Source organism: Nyctereutes procyonoides, unplaced genomic scaffold, assembly GCF_905146905.1.
Source record: "Nyctereutes procyonoides isolate TBG_1078 unplaced genomic scaffold, NYPRO_anot_genome, whole genome shotgun sequence".
Lineage (NCBI taxonomy): Eukaryota > Metazoa > Chordata > Mammalia > Carnivora > Canidae > Nyctereutes > Nyctereutes procyonoides.
Window position 1 is genome coordinate 29,156,021 of NW_026575136.1, and position 13,757 is coordinate 29,169,777.

The 13,757-nt window shown below is 31.8% G+C and overlaps 1 protein-coding gene across 2 annotated transcripts in view; it reads right to left on the minus strand.

Annotated features, from left to right (window-relative positions):
- Positions 1 to 13,757, minus strand: part of LOC129495601 (cadherin-19) — a 92,022-nt gene that overhangs the window by 47,465 nt on the left and 30,800 nt on the right. The window contains exons 4-5 of one of the 2 annotated variants that reach the window (XM_055303271.1): positions 3,533 to 3,643; positions 1,976 to 2,140 (exon numbers count right to left, since the gene is read on the minus strand). In XM_055303271.1, the coding sequence (XP_055159246.1) occupies positions 1,976 to 2,140; positions 3,533 to 3,643 (276 nt within the window). Of the gene's footprint in view, positions 1 to 1,975; positions 2,141 to 3,532; positions 3,653 to 13,757 lie in introns of both variants that reach the window. The other variant, XM_055303270.1, reaches the window with a different exon arrangement.

The window sequence follows — 13,757 nt, forward strand, 5'->3', positions numbered from 1 at the left end:
AGTTAATTTATGTCAAAGGAGCCAAAATATGCAATAGGTAATGTCAGTCTCTTTAATAAATGCTATTGGGAAAATTGGACAATCAAATGAAAAAGAATGTAACAGGACCACTATCTTACACCATACACAAAAATTAACTCAAAATGGATTAAAGACTTGAACTTAATAGACCTGAAACCATAAAACTCTTAGAAGAAAACATAGGCAGTAAGCTCCCTGACCTAGGTCTTGGTTATGATTTTTTGTATCTAATATCAAAAACAAAAACAACAAAAGAAAAATTGAGTGTACTATATCAAACTAAAAGCTTCTGCACAGCAAAGGAAACCATCAAAATGATGAAAAGAAAATTTACTGATGGGAGGAAATATGTGTAAATTATATATCTGATAAGATGTTAACTCCAAAATATATAGAAACTCATACAACTCATTATCAAATAATAATAATGATGATGATGATGATGATAATATTAAAAATGGACACAAGACCTGAACAGACATTTTTCCAAAGAAGGCATACAGATGGTTAACAGATCTATGAAACAATGCTCTATATCATTATTCATCAGGGAAATGCAAATCAAAACATAATGAAATATTACCTCACATCTGTTAGAATGGCTATTATTTAAAAGACCAGAAATAAGAAGTGTTGGTGAGGATGTGGAGAAAAGGGAACCCTCGTGCATGGTTAGTGGGAATAAATTTGTGTACCCATCGTAGAAAACAGTATGGTAGTTTTTCGAAAAATTAAACATAGAACTACCTTATGATCTAGCAATTCCATTCCTGGGTATCCATCCAAAAAAATGAAAACACTAATTAGAAAAGGTATCTGCACTATCATGTTCATTGCATTATTATTCACAATAGTCAAAATACGGAAACAAACTAAATACCCACCAATGGATGCATGGATAAAGAAATTATAATACACACATGCACACACATGAACACACACAGAGGAATATTACTTATTAATAAAGAAGAATGATATCTTGACATTTGCAACAACATAGATAGACCTCAAGGGCATTATGCTAAGTGAAATAAGTCAGAGGAAGACAAAGACCATATGATCTCTCTTATATATGAAAGATTGTGTGTGTGTATATGCATATGCATAAATCATAGGTGAATATAGAAATAGGTGAATTGTTTTTATTTGTTCTTAGTTTTAATATATCAAACAAAATTAAAAAATAAAATAGTATCACTTGAGATAATTACTGACAGTAGACAAAAAAATAAATCCCCCAAAATATCTGTGTTCTAATACCTCAGACCTGTGAATATATTACATAAAGTGAAAAAAGGTAATTATAAAGGTTGCAGGTAGAATTCATATTGCTAATTTGCTGACCTTGAGATATGGAGATTGTCTTGGTTTATCCAAGTGGGCCTGATGTAATCACATCAGTCCTTAAAGTGAAGAAGAGGCAAAAGTGCAGGTCAGAGAGATGACAGTGTGTGTAGGATTTAACACCTTTTGCTGTGTTTGAGGTGCATGAGTTTATACAAGAATCAGAAAGATGCCTTAAGGAGCTAACAGTGTCCTTCAGCTGACAGCCATCAAGGAAACAGTGACTTTAATCTTACAAACATAAAAAACTGAATTTTGTCATCAACCAAATCCAAAGAAATGGATTCTCCCCTGGATCCTTGGAACACAGCCCTGAAGACACCTTGAATTTAATATGGTGACACCTGCAACAGGTTTCATTAAGGTAATAATTTAAGACATGAAATTTGTGGAAATTGTTATAGAAGCAATTTAAAAAGCCACATTAGTCTTTTATTTATATTTGTCTTTTCACACTAATAAAAATAATCACATATAGAATAATTGACAAATTTATTTTATACAATTCTAGTGCTGTTGTAGTGCTTTAGATGCAAAACCCTACTATCTGCATATATTTAACGTAAGTATAATTATGTTTTAATGAAAATTTAAGATGTTTTCTACTTACTTTCCTTAAATATAGGTTTATTGTCGTTAACATCAGAAAGTTTAATTAATACACTTGTTGTTCCAGACAGAGCTCCAGGCAGACCAATCATATCTTTGGCTTGAATAATTACCCAATACTCATCTTGCAATTCTCTATCCATTTTAGAAGATATTCTTATGACTCCTTTAAAAATGTAATAAAACATAATTTATTATTTCATATTAATCATGGTATTCTCATAGTTAATTTCTTAAGAATTCAATCATACAATAATTCTTTTGACACATTTTAAGTCACTACAATATGCTAGACACTGTCTTGGAGAAAATAATAATAATATTAATTAACAATAATAATAACAATAATAAATACCAACTCTGTCTAGAGTTTAAAGTAGTCATCACAATACTAAAAACACTAGTAAATCCTTAAGAAAATAACCATGTTAATATAATCTGCAGGTAGAAAAGAGGAATATCTTATTTTTACCTCAAATTATTTTTGCTATCTTCCCTAACATAATATTCGTGTGCTACAATTAACTTCTCCCTTTTTTTAACTTCTCCCTTAAATTTGAAAGAAGTTAATCATAAGTAAATGTGTAAATTGCAAAACCAAATTTATGCAAAAAATATTGTGCACCTGTGATGTTAAAGTTTATTTTAAGTCATGATATATAAAGAAGGGTTTGTTTTTGACCAACAGTTTTTCATAATCTACCAATAGAGATAAATATGTACACAGATTTTCAAACTCAAGATGGATCATAATAAATAATAACTTTCTACAAAATTAGTGAAAAAGTAATTAATTATCACTGAAAAAAATAAAACTAGGAGAAATTTAAGGTGGTGCATAGGACAAGAGGATGCTGGCCTAAAAATTTTGGGAACACTAACACAAAGAAAGAGAATGGCCAGTCCTCAACTGTGTCTGGGGAAAAGTGTTCATTAAAAGACTGTGAGATCTGTAAAATCACAAAAGGATAAATTGGACCATATTGTGATGGCATTTTAATTGTGGACTAAAGTGATTTACAAGTATAATCTGTTATATGAATCACTATAGAATACAGTGAATATATTAAACAGACACTGCTAATATCTCCCTATGTTTGACTCCAGAGAGAATTGGGTGTTGACTCCATAAAGAATTGGGTATCTCATGTGGTTTTAGTTTAGTTTGCATTCTCCTGATTACTCCTGAGGTTAATCATTTTTATTAATCTTGTAGGCTTTTTGTATACCAAATTTTTAGCCAATTGTTTTAAATGTCTTTTAGTATGTTTTTAAATTGTTTTTTTTTCTTTTTCCAATTGATTTGTCATAATCTTTACATATGTTTTATACCTTATACACAGATTTTTATAGTGGTGTAGATTTAGAAAATTTAATCTCTGAAAGTTAGAAAAATCAGCTAAAAGCCTAAAAAGATTTAAATGTTTAAAAGTACAGCCCATTTAGTTTTTGAAATATCAGGTGTACTGTACAACATGTTTATATACAGATTAATTTTTGCTCTGACATTTGCCTATGTAGAATCCTGTTGAATGGCACTTTTTTCATTCAGAAATACCTGTTGTTGGTTCAATGGAGAAATATGGTTGGCCTTGTAGTAAACTGTACAGGAGACGAGCATTATTACCACTGGCGGGATCATCAGCATCTGTTGCTGTCACCTGGATGACTAATGTTCCTCAAGAAAATATAAATAGTAACAAGAAATTAAGACTGTGATATTATTGAACAGCGTGGTATTACTGAACAACACAGTTCTATATAGCATTCTCTTTTAAGCAAGCAAGTGGATGATATGCAATGAAAGAGAAGCCCTCCTTGTTCAGATTTGTAAAACTAATATCATCCTATATAAACAAGAGAATATAGCCTCATGCAAAATAGCCCTAATTCCTATAGGCAATGTAGAATTTTAAACGTAGATCTATGCTGTAAAGAAATGTAACTATTAAATGATCCATTATAATGTATAATTCAGGGTCTTTCAAAGGTGTTGGCATTAGTGAAATAATCAAAAGAGAATTGGAAGCAGTTTACTTTAAAAATTATATTGTGACCTGTAACTAAAAAAAAGTTACAGAATGTTGATAAAATATTAATAAAAATCATTGAAATGTGCTTGAATTAGTATCAAGTTGAGGATGGGCATAATTATCTTCCCTGTTTAATTCCCTTCAATAAAATACTGATTTACTTTGAAAAATTCTTTTTTTATTAAGTACAAAACAAAATCTACTAGATATGACCTAAAGTGTTCTCAATAACAATCAATAAAACATAAGGTATTTGTACATTTAAACTTCATTCTTAACCATATTTCTTTAAAAGCATTTAGCTTTTAAATCATCTTCATGTAAACGTGGAATAGCATATAGATCTTGTTGGAAATCTGCATTTATTGAAACATCATGGTTCTGTGTCAATAAGGATGGCAACATGAACATCAGAGTCGAGTAGCCTATGTGATTTTCTTTACAACCAGCATCATTAATATTTTCAATACAATCTAATTTTATAAGCGGAGACACTCAAAAAGGAAGCCATTCTTTTCCTGCGTAATAAAACTGTTAACTTTTACTGTGGCTCTCAAATGTATGTTCTATTTGTTTTTTTTTGTCTTAGTATTTTGTTAGTTACTTAACACTTGTATACTGTATAACCACTCAAGATGTATTCACCTTAGTTTCAAGTGTTTTACCATACATTCCTTCCATTTGTGATAACATGGATGGAGCCTAAGGGCATTATGCTAAACAGATATAGAAAAAGATATCACTTAAATATGGAATCTAGAAAAGATGAGCCCATAGAAACAGAGGGTAAACTGCTGGTTAACAGGGGCTGGAGGTAAGAGAATTCAATGTTGATCAAAGCCTAGAAACTTGCAGTTAGAAAATGAATAAGTTCTGGAGAGCTAATGCACAGTATGGCAATTATGGTCAACAATATTATATTGTATATTTCAAAGCTGCTAAAGGATTTGATCTTAAATACTCCACCCTCCACAAAAGATATATGATGTGATGACAATGCTAGCTAATGCCAAGGTGGTAATTACATATTGTAATGTATAACACGATGTTATATGTCAATTATATCTCAATAAAATAATAAATCAATAAAGAATCAACAAATAATAAATAGTATTTCTGTAGCAATTGTAGAGTCATTCTGAGGAAAGGATTCTTAGGGACCATCAATTCAATCAGTTTCTATTGGGCAAGAATTGTTCTTTTAACTACCCTCTTTGTACACATCCATTTACTTTTTGTATATTTCCTATGTCTCCATTTCACTTCTTTCTATAGGAGTGTCCCATTTCTAGATTCCAGAACTACACTACCTGTATGTAGCTTCAGAAGCAATACTAAAAATCATTATATGATTAGTTGTTGATCAAAAGAAATTCTTAGTATTAAGACTTTAGACCTCCTTACCTAGTACTATACAAATTAGTACCAGGAAGATCATGAAAATACACTGACTCACAGATCACCCTGTACTTCATTTATAGAAAAACAAGTTACAAAGTCGGGTTTTTTTTTTTCCCAGTTTTTTTCAAGGATATTTTTAATTGATGCTTTATTTACTTCTAAGCAGAATATACCTCTTCAATGTTCTAACGTGTCACTCCCTTGCTCTCTACTAAATGGAAAACCTAATGTAATATATTAATGAGTCACATAAAATAATTTCTCTGAGTGTGTGGAAAATCCAAAAAGTCAAACTCTTAAGAAATTAAGTGGATAAAACAATATTATATTACAAATATTCACAATAAGCTTCTAATGTGAATTTGTTAAGTTAAATTTCTGGGAAATTTATTATTTTCTCTTGTGAGATTTATGACTGTTTTAAATCAAAAGTAACCTAGAGAATTGAGATAATTCTACAGTGTTTTAATGGCAGCCAATTGTTAATGGACATTCATTAACTGTTAGTGATTTACTCCTTATATTTGTGTGTGTATGTGTGTAAGAGAGAGCATTTATATATGTCTATCCTATTATAAAGATACCATGAAAGAAATATAAAATAAATTAAGATGATAAAAATATGCAACAGAATTAAAAAAAACATTACGTATAGTTTTGCTTTTAATTCTTACTTATGGTTTGTAAATTATTGGTTGTAAAACTCAGAACTTAACAATTTATCAATTCTTATATCCCTCTAATTATCTTTGTTTTATTTAGCTTTTTCTTATGTTTTTTAATTGACATCACAATTCATTAAATACAGGTTAAGCAACTTTAAATCCTCTTAGATATTTTCTAAAGGCTTTTCTAAAAAAAAAAAATCAAAAGACATAAGTAAACCTATATATTTTCCTCTTCAGTAACTTAAATACTACACAAATCTTTAAGAAACGGTCAAGTAACATAAACTGTAACAATAAACATCAGAGTAGTCAAGAATTACAAAAACCTTTGATAGGATTTGTTTTATGTTTTCCATTTATGTTTTCCTTGTCATTTGTAAAAAAAAAAAATCCACTTGTATATTCACTTGTAGTTGGGAACTGGCTAGATACTATACATAAAAGTGAAATAATCACTATAGGACCAATAATGTGTCCTTCAATGAAAAAATAATTGTTCCACAGTCCCCTTCCCCCCTTATCCTATTACCAGTTAAATAGGTAAAGGGACACTTCATGGTTGAAAGAAACAAATGTTTGATTTCTACTCATTGTCATTCAAACATATGTAACCCTTCCGTCATTTGTCAGTAATCCCAGAGCTGCATTACTCATCTTTGAATCAAAATGAATAGCACAGGGAGGGCCTTTTCAAGCACCTTTCTAGGCTTACATAATCACTGCTTTTATGACATGATTTTTGTTTACTGTAAGAATCACTCTGAACAGTTTTATGGGAACTGTGGCTCCAGTCTCCTGGTCATCCCAGTCCCTAACAACACCCATCCATCATTACAAATTGAAGCTGATTCTAAAATATAGTGAATAGTATCCTACACAAGAACATAATTAATACAGCTTATGTCAAACATACTTATTGAACTATTTTAAAATGTTTATTTTCATAGGAGAAAGCATTTTGAATTTTTGATTACTAAAATTCAAGGATCTTTTAAACGTAGAAAATGAACAAATATAATTTGTAACATTAATGGCTTAAAAAGAAGAATAAAAAATTGTCATTAAATATATAAAACACATCTGAAAATATTCCATTTCTACTTGCAATAAAAAATCAGAAAATTGGGATCCCTGGGTGGCGCAGCGGTTTGGCGCCTGCCTTTGGCCCAGGGCGCGATCCTGGAGGCCCGGGATCGAATCCCACATCGGGCTTCCGGTGCATGGAGCCTGCTTCTCCCTCTGCCTGTGTCTCTGCCTCTCTCTCTCTCTGTGACTATCATAACTAAATAAAAAAAAAAAGTTTAAAAAAAAATCAGAAAATTAGGGGGAAAAGGCAGCTTTCTAAATCTGATAAAGGGCATTTTTAAACTTTGACAGCAATCATATTTAATTGTGAAGAGTTAGAACTTTTCCTTCTGAAGTAGTTAAAAAGTAAGAAGTTTATTACCACTGCTAATTTTTAAAGCATCGTATTGTACTTCCTAGACAATGCAGTGAGGCAATGCCATGTATACCAAAATGAATGATTAAAGATTATGATGATGATAGACCAATGATACATATGTAATGGATGGATGGGTAGATGGATGGATGGATAGGTAGGTAGGTAGGTAGGTAGGTACATAAATATTGAAAACACTTCTAAAATTACAATAATTATTCAAAGGCAACAGTATTTTTGTCAGAAAATCAAGAAGAATATACCTATAAGTTTTACCGGATAATTAGATTAGCAAGGTCCTAAGAATAAAAAAGATACACAAAAAACCATCGTTGTATATACCAGAAACATATATTTATAAAGCATTTTAATTAAATGCATAATATATAACAAAAATACCCAAGTATATCTAAACAAAAATTATTAAAGACCTCTACAAAGAAACCAAATAGAAATTAATGATCAAAATGGATAAAAATACTGGGTTTATGAATTAGAGGACTACATCAGCATATATCAACAAATAGATCCATGATGTAAATGCTATCCTAATAAAATCCTAGCAAATTGTGTTACTGGATAAATTAAAAATATGATTATGAAATATCTATGGAATGCAAAGGACCACGTATGGCCAAGATAATTTTGATGAACAATATCTGAAGGACTTGCACTAATGAGACAGCAAGCTTATGACACAACCACAGCAATAAAGACAATATAGCATTAGTCCCTGTAACAACAAAAGATGATAAAACTGACTAGAGATTCGAAAACAAAATCATACGTATATGGACAGCTCATTCTTGCAATGGTGGCACAGTTGGGCATTGGAGAGTCGTTTCAATAAACGCTGCAGGGTCAAATGGATATCTCCATCCATCTACACATTCATCTATCAGTTATTTCTCTTTTGATGTAGAATTTGGCACATGCTTGACACCATTCACAAAAATTGGTAGAAAATAAATTGTAGATATAAATATGAAAGGTACATAATAAAAATATAACAGAATAATGAAAATTCCATAAAAATAGGAATTTTTTTTTGTATAACATCAGGGAGAAAAGAAAACAAAAGCCAACATTTATCAAGATTGAGTGACTGATAACCTGATATTTGTCTCAATATCCAAATCCCTGTTTTTGTTTATTAGACATACTCATTTGTTCCTTTTTCCCAGCCTAGATGGGTTGCTCTTACACTACTGAAATGGCATTTAGTAGAACATTACCTTTCATGGTGCATTCCTCAATCAATGTATGAAGCATTGTACATGCTTCACATATGAACCAGCCTGTTTAGCCTCTTCATTTGTTTCATCAACACCTTACTGTGCTCTCACTAAAGCTGACAAAGTTGGTTTAACTACATTAGTGGATCAGAAATTAAAGTTTCTTTAAACTATGCTACTAATAAAGTTATTTGTAGAGGACAGATGATATATATGTACATTAATGAAAAAGCTTCATATAGATTATTTTAACATTAAATATATCACCAGATAGGTATTTTTCATGTGTATTTGCATTATTTAATCAGCTTCTTAGTTTAATTCTGTTTTTATGAACAGTGCCCTGGTTTATCATTAGCCCTCTTTCAATTTTAATCATGCCTTAAAAGGAGACATTTTACTCAATGCCCATATGTCTCATACACTATTTCTCACACCCCATGGAAGAGCCACAAGTACAAAGTAGATGTCCCCCAAGTTTATTCTGGCTTATTATAATGCACCTACTAATAATGTTTTAAAAAATAAAAAATCAGGGCCAAATGCTTTCCATACAAAATGCCAGAAAAAATAATATTAAGCAGGACTGTCCTGAGTAAAACTGGAGATCTGATCACTGTTAGTTCACAAAATCTTCCATATCTTCTTAGCTATAACCTGGATCTGGCCCCTCACAAGGAGGACAGGAGAAAACCAAAGAAAGAGGCAGTTTACTCTAGATTGGTAGGTGGTAGCTCTATTGAGCAAGAGAACTGATTTTTGAGGCTTGTTTTGGGTGGCTGTAAGATGACTAACTTTCAGGATCTGTCCACTAAGCTTTGAAAGTTATAGAGACCTTAATTAAGCTTCAGTCATATATACCATCCAAATAGCCTCAATACCACATTTCTATCTCAAGTCTGGGTGCTTGTGGCAGCTTCTGGGAGAGAAGAACTCTAGTGGAATCCACATTCCAAGGACGGGGGTAGGATACGCCAGACCAGGACCCAAATCTCCTTTCTTGTAATTGTATATGTATTCTATTCCAGGGATATTCTGCTTCAACAGGTTCAGTTGCAGCAGCACAATGGGATTCCAGTGAGGAGTGAATAGTTTCCATTCACCTAGAGGTGTGAAGTGACTCACTCATCCTGGTGGGACATCTCATTGCAAAGTCTAGTAAATAACTCTTTTCCCAGGCATGATGGGGCTTGGTGTTCTCAGAAGCATAGAACAATAATTCAAGGTGCAGAGTTGGGGCAGTTGATGTTTTCCCTAAAATCCATACCTTTAGGATACTGGCTGCCTACCAGCATCCCCAGTCTGGCATATGGGGCAACAGACTCTACTGGTTGATCTTCCAAATCTATGAAACCCTGGGACAGTACTTTAGTCCACTGGGCCAAAGTGGTTTTACTTGTTGGTAATTTAATCTGCTGCTTTATATTTCATTTTTTTCTTTTTACCTAATCCTGCTTCTTATGCATTACCAAGGCAATGGAACCTCCATTCAAAATCAAATTCTTTAATCTGGCCTTGCATATCATGACCTTTGAAATGAGACCTTTGATGATAATCTACCCATATACAGTACTCAGTTTCTCTAACACCCTAATAGTGGCAGCCTGGTTCACACAGTGACAGCTGGTTCACACTGTTTCCACATAAAACTGGGCATGTTTAAAATTCTCACTGGGGGCCAATATAATCAATTTGCCAACCTGTCAACAATTGGAAACTCCATTGCGTGGCCACAGACTCCTTTGGCAGTTGCCTTGGGCATTGTTTAGAACACACATGACATGCTGTTACGGTATTGACCAAGTCACTGTCTTTCAAGGGCAATCTAGCATCCTTAGCAATAAGCCATCCTATCTGAAGTGTCAACTCTTTTTATCTGCTGTATCTACTAAAAAGTCAGTTGCTAGGGTGCATACCCAAAATAGGGCATCAGCTTCTAAACTGTCTTTTGTTGACTGAAAGGTCCAAAAGTCAGCATGCATCTCTGAGTTGAGTCATTATAGTTTGATCAGAGATAGCTATATTGTATGGAAATGAAAAGAGAATATGTAATTAGACTCTTGCAGTGTAAAGATCCTCTTAAATCAATTTGTATCTATCCAGTGAATGAACAAAAGTTAACTACAAAATATTATTCTCTCAGAATCATGCATGTTTTTGTTAAAGATTTTATATTTAAATAATGTTTACACCCAATGTGGGGTGGAACTCCCAACCTAGAGATCAAGAGTGGCATGCTCTACCAACTGAAGCAGCCAGGAGCCCCTCAGAATCATCTGTTAATAAGAGAAATATCTCAGTTTACTTGTTCCAATAATAAACATACAAATGTAATATTTAAGATAATAATCCTGGGTTCTATTATTACATTGATGGTTGATATTGTTTGCCTATATTACTGAGAGATTTACATAATGCAAATTTAAAATCAGTTTTGTTTTTCTATATAGATTCTGAATTTTTAAAGCTATTTTTGCAAAAGGACTTTATGAAACATTTAAGACAATATTTTACTTTACCCATTCTGTCAGTAATATTATATTGCAAAAGCTTATTATTAGGTAGGTAACATAAGATATAAACATACCAAATTCTTGAGAGGAAAATCATAGATTAGTAGTCTAAACTATGGGAACTGGAAACTGCAATTTGCCAGTATATGTCATTTGCTATGACTACAAGTTACAAAATTATAGTGAGATAATGGTATATTAATGTAAGATAAAATATTTATTACATGTAATAAATTACATATAAATTCTACTTTCTGTGGCATTGTTAATAAGTGCTAAAACTTACAAAACTACACAAAATTTTTGAAGATCAAAAGCATTTTGACAGCATGAATAATGATTTCCCAAACATTAGACACAAACTCCCATCAAGAGTAAAACCTAATGTAAGAATAGTGTAATTCCATCAATATTGATTTATATGGATTTTAATATTAACCACAAGTATACAGAGGACTGAATGATTCTCGCTTAAATGTTAGGTTTAATATTAGTAACAAAACTTTATTTAATGATATCTCATATTTCATACTGAATGCTTTATCTTCTTTCAGTGATTATGGGTGGCATCCATAAATATGTAAAAGAGTGATAAGTTTTGATATGCAGACTAATTTAGATATCGTGCAGGCAATAGAGAAGTCAGCAACCTGTGACAAGAACATTTTATATGTAAAGTTTCCATTCATTATAGAATACTATATAAACACTGTATCTTAGTTTAATATATGTTTGAATGCCAAGATCTGAACTGCAGATTTCAAAATGATTCATTTATTTTAGTATGCAATTTTTTTGTGTTAATTTCAGTGGTAAAAATATTAAACAGACTTTTCTTAGAATAAGATATAAATTTATAATAGGAAAGCTATTTTTACATGCAGTTTTAGTACAAGTACACTTTGGTTACTCTGAAGCAACTTTATTGAGAGAATGTTGAATTGTATAATGGTCAAGTTTAAAGAGGCTCAAATTAAATAATATTATTTTGACCTAGGCTCTGAGTCCATGATTTTTCTGACATTAAAACAAATATATTAGGTAAATTAATAAAATTATAATTTTCTGAGATCAAATTCATGATAAACATAAGGTTTTAATCCATGTATCTGCTCATTCTTTCACACTGGAAACTTTTTATCAGTTTGAGGATCATTATTATTTATTTACAGGGATGGATTGGCCCATCCCTCATATATATATATATATATATATATATATATATATATATATATATAGAGAGAGAGAGAGAGAGAGAGAGAGAGAGAGACTAAAGACAAGCAGAGGCATAGGCAGTGGAAGCAGACTCCTTGTGGGGAGCCCGAGCCTGATGTTGAAGTCGATCCCAGGACCCCAGGATCATGACCTGAGCCAAAGGCAGATGCTCAACCACTGAGCCACCCAGGCGCCCCCCTCCTGTGTTTATATTTGAGATGCAATTACTTTACAACCTAGAACTTGCAAGTGAAACTCAAGAAACATATATTTTCCCACTTGCCACCTAAATGTGCAAAATATTCTTTTTGTTTTTACTGTCTACCATCTCCTGAAAATTAGGTCATTCTTATTATTCTTGTGTTACATTATGACACCCCTACTTTTCATAATGTGAGAGAATTTAAGTCAAATAAATAGATTGTGTTTAAAACAGCAAACAATATATTCAGAGAGAATACAAAGAGTAATCCATCCCAATCTCAGTCACATTCAAGTCACATGTCCAAAGAAATAAGTTTCATCGAATATAATTTTCAAATTTGATGTATTTTAAGGATTTTTATTTTTCAGAGAAATATCTGCTCATGTTGATGCTTATTATAATTTATGGATTCAAAAAGTGACATCTAAATTTGCTTGTGTTTTTCATAAATTGAATTCAATCTCCCTTTTTAATAATGGGTGATATGTCATTTAGATGCTAAATATTATTAAAGTGAATTTCTTTTTCTTCAAGCCTCTTTGAGATAGCATTGATATATAGCATTGTGTAAGTTTAAGGTGTACAATGTGATGGTTAATACACACAACATATTAAAAAATGATTATCACAATAAAGTTAGTTAACATCCATCATTTCACATAATTAGAATTTTACCTTCTTGTGGTGAGAACAGTTAAGTTCTATTGTCTTAGTAACTTTCTAATATGTAATACAGTAATGTTAAGGAAATCATACCAAATATTTTACCTCGAGACCTTCATCATCTTATGACTAAAATTCTGTTCCCTTTGACCAACATTTCCTCATTTCCCCACCTCTCAGTCCCAAGAAACCACCATTTTACTCTGTTTCTATGAGTTTAACTATTTTTTAGTCCACATATATCTAAAATTTTACAGTATTTGTCTTTATCTGTCTTACTTATTTCACTTAGCTTAATGCCTTCAAGGTATGTCTATGTTGTCATCAATGGCAATATTTCATCATGTTTGATTTGCTTTTGTTGAACCATCCTTGCATCCTGGAGCTAAATTCCACTTGATCATGGTAT